This window comes from Marmota marmota, unplaced genomic scaffold, assembly GCF_001458135.2.
Source record: "Marmota marmota marmota unplaced genomic scaffold, marMar, whole genome shotgun sequence".
NCBI lineage: Eukaryota > Metazoa > Chordata > Mammalia > Rodentia > Sciuridae > Marmota > Marmota marmota.
Genome location: NW_025999992.1, coordinates 535,392 through 541,900, shown reverse-complemented (window position 1 = coordinate 541,900; position 6,509 = coordinate 535,392). Strand labels below are relative to the sequence as shown.

Here is a 6,509-nt window from a genome sequence, read left to right as displayed (position 1 = left end):
GGGCGGGTGAGGTGGGCTGGTGTGTGCGGTGCTCTTCGAGTTTCAGCTCTGTGTATGTTTGCTGTCCTGTCAGTCATGAGCTACTAAGAAGATTGAACTAGGCTTCCTGTGAGCTCCGCAGACTTTTCTTGTTTTCCCACATATGTGAAGAGGCGGATGAAACAGTTAATAATGGTACAAAGTAGTGTCTTAAATATGTCCGTCTTGCTGGGGGTATCGAAGAGAGATGTTAAGCTCATGGTTCTTTCTGAATTGCATTCTGGTTAATTCAAATATCTGTACTTTAGGTTATCAGGTACCAAAGGGAGGTGACACATTTTATCACAGTACATTTTTAAAGACCATTTCTTAGTTGAACATAGGATACTACTATGTCCTATATTAAAATTCATTAATAATGGGCTCTTTGAGAGATTTATTTTGGGCTACTTCATTATTTCCAATGAATTATTAGTGATAGAGTCTCTTAAGTTGGCAACTTCTGAGTGCTGAAATGCTAACATGACAGACAAAATTGTAGTTAATGCCATGGACTAGATTTCATTTAAAAAACAAAAAGCACATTAGCTTTGATATGGTGAAGTATATGCGTTTGGAGAAAATAACCCAGACTTTAAGTAAAAATATGGAAGTTGGGGATAAGCTGGGTGAAACAGCACTTGCCTCACATGCATAAGGCTTTGGTATTAATCCACAGCACCACAAATAAGTAAGAAAGAATGTACAGGTAGCCATAGAGATACACATCTGTGTCTTTGCTGTTCAGCCCTCTGAATCCATGCATTACCAACTATGAATTGAAAATATTCAGAAAAAACTGTGCCGAACATGTACAGGCCTCTTATGATCCCTAACCAGCACAGTAAAACGACTACGTGTGTGCGTATTATTTGCATTGTGTCTAGAGATGACGTAGTAGAGGATGCACACAGGTCACATGTGAGAACTATATGACACTATAGCAGGAACTCCAGAGCTTCTGGGCTTGGGTGTCCGTGGGGTCCTGGAGCCAGCCCCTGGAGACAGAGGGATGCCTGCGCCTGCTGTAGGTAGGTAAAGATAAACATATATATGCTGTCCTTACGCAAGGAAAAGGGCTGGAAGTCAGTTTTCTAAATCGCTATCCCTCAATCTGGGCTTTGTCGAGTCGGGAAAGACAACAAACAAGAGCATATGTCACTGTGACCCCCCCACACTTGAAGATGTGTGGTCTGGGAGGACACTAGGGTGAGGTGCCTTTCTGTGAGGAAAAGTCTGAAGGCTCTTGAGACAATGGAGACAGAAAGGTGATGACAACATTTAGGCTGTATGTGAAGTACCTGTGCGGCCAGGAAGGCATATTTGGGGGGACAGTTTTGTGGATATAAACTCCCCCCAATACTGCTTTTAAATGTGGACACTTATTGTCTGACTCTGCATAAAATAAGTTAGTTTTAAGGCTCTTACTGAGGTTTCATGTGACTCTTAGAGCAAAACTGCACAGTGATGGAAATGCAGGGACAGCCAGCTGTCCTTCCGGCGTGGCGTGCTCCCGAGTTAAGAGTAGCCTGAGCTCTGGGTCTTTGAGTTTCTCTTCACCCTTCCTCAGGTGGACAGTGACCTGTTTTTGCAGGTAGCAGGAAGCTCAACATGTAAGAGGTCAGACCTCGTTTCCCTTTTTCTGTTGAAAAGCCAGGAATATAGATGTGACACTATTTCAATCCCATTTTATTTTACCTTTCTATGATGCTAGGGATCAAACCCAGGGGCCTTACGCATACTAGACAAGCTCTCTATAGCCCAACTACACCATTTTTAGTTCTTTCTCTCCTTTGTACCAGTTTTTTATTAAATAATAAATCAAAGAAATTAGAAATGGATTTCTGCAGAGAGTGACTTGGTTCTCATCAAGCTGGTGCTGCTTGGGCCATGCAGATGGCTGGTCCTGCTGACCTCACTGCTGCCGTTTCCTTCCTTTGCAGAGCCCGGCATTACATCCACATCCCCGTGCACTTCAGGCCAAAGTCCGCTGGCAAATTTGAAGCTTTGCTCATTATTCAGACAGATGAAGGCAAGAGTGTTGCTGTGCGACTGACTGGTGAAGCCCTTGAAAAAGATTAACTAGAACTCATTTTTTTGTAAAGTAAATTACATAAGTTATATTTTTGCAACTTCTTTTTTTCTACACTACGATTATGCTGTTGTATATATTTTGTATGATAAATTGATGTGTACAACTGTAGATATTCTTGGTTTTGAGAAGTTAACCCTGAAAACCTGACTAATATATCATGTATCCAGTCCATAGAATTGTATTAACTTTTCAGGGAGAAGAGAGTTCTATTTTTGCATTGATGATATATTCCTAATAAATATGGCATATATTTTAATGTGATATGTCCAAAAATAAACTTAATTTCCATTGAGCCTTTTTGTGTGCTGTCATATAAAGATTAGAGTATCGCCTCATACTGCTAGGGATATCCAAGCTTGGAGTCTGTTCTCGATTTTTCTGTCACAGCTTCCTCTCCCCTGAGAAGCCTCATCTTGGTTCCTTCTGCCTTTAGCTCATTGCCCACAGTAGAAAGCACAGATTATCTTCAGAGAAGCTGCTTTTATCCAGAGCAGGGGCGGGAAGGGGTGGGTGGAGCCCTCCAGCAGGCTGGCAGCCCTCCAGCCCTCCGCCGGGAGGCTCTCTCCTGTCCCTCCCCACGTGGAGGTCTTCACTCTACCTTAGAGGCCACTTTGCCATCAAGGAAACCTCTCAGACCTGAGAGGCCCTGCCTGCCCCAGATGCTGCCTCACCACTGTCTTGTGACTTAGTCAAAGCCCTGGCTGGATGTCTGGCCCTTGTCCCTCACATTGGCTCCCTGAACAGTGTCCTACAGCCGTCTCCACCATTTGCCCCAGCAGTCTGAGCAGAAGCATCTCGACAGACTCCTTGGCTCTGGAACACTCTCCATCATAGGCAGAGGTGCACACAAAGTTCCTGGAGCCAGGAGGCCCTCATCCCCTGCCCTCCCCTCCATCACCTGCTGTGCCAGCCTCCTGCCTTTCCAGTGGAGCCAAGCTCTTCTCCAGAACTTCGCCTGGCTGGCTCACCCTCACCACCCTCTCCAAGGCAGTACCTTCCTTTCCCTCCTCGTGTGGCACAGCTCTGTGTACAATCCCTCGTCTCCACCTCATGCCTTTCTTGCTGACTTGTTTGCTAGTTAATTGTCTGTCTCTCGTAGGTAACAACCCTGGAAGAAGAAGACCTGGCCTTCTGCCCAACCTGTACTCCCAGCACTTGGAGAGCACCTTGCACAGCACAGATACTGCCTCTGGCTGCCAGCGTCCAGCACATTCACTGTGCTTCCCCATTCTGGAAGGCTCTCTGCTCACCATCCTGATGCAGGTGTCCAGCTGCTCCTTCTCTCCACTGCCAGCAAGTTTATGCTTCTTAGGAGGGTCTCCACCCTTCCCTCAAGTATTTCTTACCTAGCTTCTTATCAATGTCCTCCACACACATTTCCTGATTGTAAGAAGTGATTGATTTCTGAGTACCTGCAATGTGCCAGGAGTGCCCCACATGCCACTTAGTCGTGCTTAGTTCTCAATAACTTGATAGACGTTGGGCCTTTTATGGCAGGGAGGCTGGGACAGAGCCCTTCCTTCTGCAACAGCCTCCAAATTCGGCAGCAGCCTCTTGGACAGACGGGTTTATAGGGGTAAGAGGTGGGCCTGGTCTGGCTTATGAGGTTGAAACTTGTCTTTATCAATGGAAAAACTAAACTTGGAGAGGTGAAGTCACACAAAAATCAGTTGAAAGAGTTTGAGCCAGGACTCCAACCCTACTTTTCCTGACTTTAGCGTCCAGTTGCAGAGAATAGAGATGACTCTGGGTAGAATTGAGGAAAATGGAACATCTTGTGGGGCTGCTTTAAAGGTCTGATTCTTCTCTGATGATAAAACAGCCCTCCAATTGCCGATGGATGTGTTTTGCCGGTTGAGCTCATTGGAGTCCACACAAGTGACGATGTCTCTCTCGTCAACCAGGTGGGACGTTCAGCAAGCAAGACCTGCACCTCCACAGAACTTGGTGGTGATGAATATGCATCATTAACTGATCCAGTTTATCCATAAATGAGATGGAGTAAGAGTGTGTCTGTTTTTAGTAGTCAGTTGGGATGATCTTACCTGATATGCAGTGCATATGCTTTATGGAACGTGGCTCTCTGTGTACTGTTAACGTGGGCAGAGAAAAAATGAGAACAGACTCCAAGCTTGGGTATCAGGACCATAACATTGTTTTTGCTCTGTTCCTTAAGTGGCTGTACTCCCTTGTCTATTTAGTATTAATTTTTTAACTTAATACTTAACATGGTAGGTTATTTTATAGAGGTTTGATTAAAAACCTCATTCTGAAGTCAAAAGCTATTTGCCCAGCCTCTTTCCAGATGAGATTATCTTTCCAGTTAATCATATCTTAGAAAAATATGTCTTTTCCATTTAATGAAAACTTACCATGTCAGTTCTCTAAAAGGTGAATTTCTCAGCCACTACACATTTTGGATAGGATGTATTGACTTTGCGTTTGTTCACAAACAGCAGCAGATTCATTTGCTCTCCGATAGTTTCACTCTCCAAATTTTATGCAAACTGTAGCTTTTTAGGTTTTCTACTTGACTGTTGAATTTCATGTGTCGATATGAATCCTTTCAACCCTAGGTCCTGCTTGTGGCCAGTTCATACATGTGGTCATTCTTACAAGTATGGTGCTCCTTGTCCCCGAACCTCTTCCTAAATCCACATGCCACAGGACCATGTTTGGGGAAACTCTTTTCATTACTACTTCCTCCGTCATTTTTTTTGGGGGATAGATACCAGGGATTGAACTCAGGGGCAATCGACCACTGAGCCACATCCCCAGCCCTATTTTGTATTTTATTTAGAGACAGGGTCTCACTGAGTTGTTTAATGCCTCACCGTTGCTGAGGCTGGTTTTGAACTTGTGATCTTCCTGCCATAGCCTCCCAACCCGCTGGGATTCCTCTGTCATTATTAAGAGGCCAGTGACACATTAAAATAGTGAACTATACATTTCAAGTATTAGATTTATTTTCCGTAAAGATGGATTAGTTAATTCATATATTTTGTCCATATGACATTTCCTGTATTACCCTAGTCTGGGTAGAAGAGTGAGCAGGTAACTTTAAAAATGTTCGTAGCTGTACTATTCTAAAACTAGTCCCTGGGAGTATTATTAAAGAGCATGGTGGGGTGTGGCAGGCAGCCTCAGACGGTGCGTGGTGAGCCCCACTGGACAGCATTCCCAGCCTCCTGTAACCCCCTCTCTGTAACTTGTCTCTAACCAGGAGAGTGGCTCAGCATTGGTGGACATGCCACTTGCCTGATTAGGTCACAAGAGTCTGACTGCCATGTTGTTGAGGAGGTGTCCCACACACAGGCTGCAGTGTGGGGTCTCGGGGGTCATTAGGAAGGCATATTTCACGTTATGCTAGAACCTACTTTTGAAGAAGATCCAGTAACTAGAACTGCCAGTTCTCCCTGAACTGACCTCCGCCTGTAGTGCCTCTTCAGTAAGAATACCTACCAGGGGTCTGTCACAGCAGAGAAGTGGTTCTGAAGTGGAAGGAACAAGCCAGGAGGGAGTCCAGGGCTATGCCCAGGGGAACAAGGACAAGCTGGGGCAGCCGCAGGCTGCGGCTGCCTTATCTCACCCCAGCCTCTGGAAGGAACCAGGCCTCAGGAGTCCCATCTCCGCTCCCGCTGGTAGTTGAATCTAACTCTAGCGGCCACAGAGGTGTCAAGCTGGATTTCAGCCTTCCTCTGCCGGAACCCGTGTCTCCTTTCAGTCGGCTGATGGTGTGGAGAGTGCCAGGGATGGACTCACCAGCCACTTCCATCCAGACAAAAGGGATTCACGTGGCCTGGGTGAAGCCGGCATGTACAGAAAGATCAACCAAACTAAGTGGAATCCAGCAAGGACAATGCGCACAGAATTTAATACGTAGGAAACGTGGCATTTCAGTGGGAAAGAGATGGATTATCGCTGCAAGAGTTCATGCCTTTCCAATTAGAAACAAAAAGAAGTCGTATAAGAAAGATATAAACTCAGTCACGGACGTTTAAATTATTCTAGTGGAAAAAAAACAACAACCGTAGTCCAAAAGCAGATGACAAACTGGGAAGAATATTTTAATAAGGAAAAACCAACCTCCATCAAAAAATAGGCAGAACACATGCACAGGCAGTTAACAGGAAGAAAATGCAAATAACACATTGATTTAAAAATGTGAGCATTAACTTTCAAGCAACCTCAGTCTCAGCAGGTGTGTTGCTGGGACAAAATGAACAGGAAAGTCAGTTCACAAGGAGGAAAGGGTTATTTTGCTTGTGCTTTCTGTCCATGGCCACTTGTCCAGGGTTGGGGTCTTTGGGCCTGTGGTGGTGGCATGTGGGAGCATGTGGCTCCTCCTTCATGGCAGCAGAGAAGCAAAGGAAGGGTCAGGGTTCAAGGCTGCGCC

General features: G+C 45.3%; 1 protein-coding gene across 5 annotated transcripts in view; it reads left to right on the top strand.

The window, feature by feature from the left end:
- The window catches only part of Cep192 (centrosomal protein 192), a 101,570-nt gene extending 99,165 nt beyond the window's left edge, over positions 1-2,405 (top strand). For all 5 annotated transcript variants that reach the window (XM_048806719.1, XM_048806720.1, XM_048806718.1 and 2 more), the window contains one exon: positions 1,962-2,405. In XM_048806719.1, the coding sequence (XP_048662676.1) occupies positions 1,962-2,100 (139 nt within the window). In that variant the 3' untranslated portion in view covers positions 2,101-2,405. The remainder of the gene's footprint in view (positions 1-1,961) is intronic.
- The last annotated feature ends 4,104 nt before the right edge of the window (positions 2,406-6,509 follow it).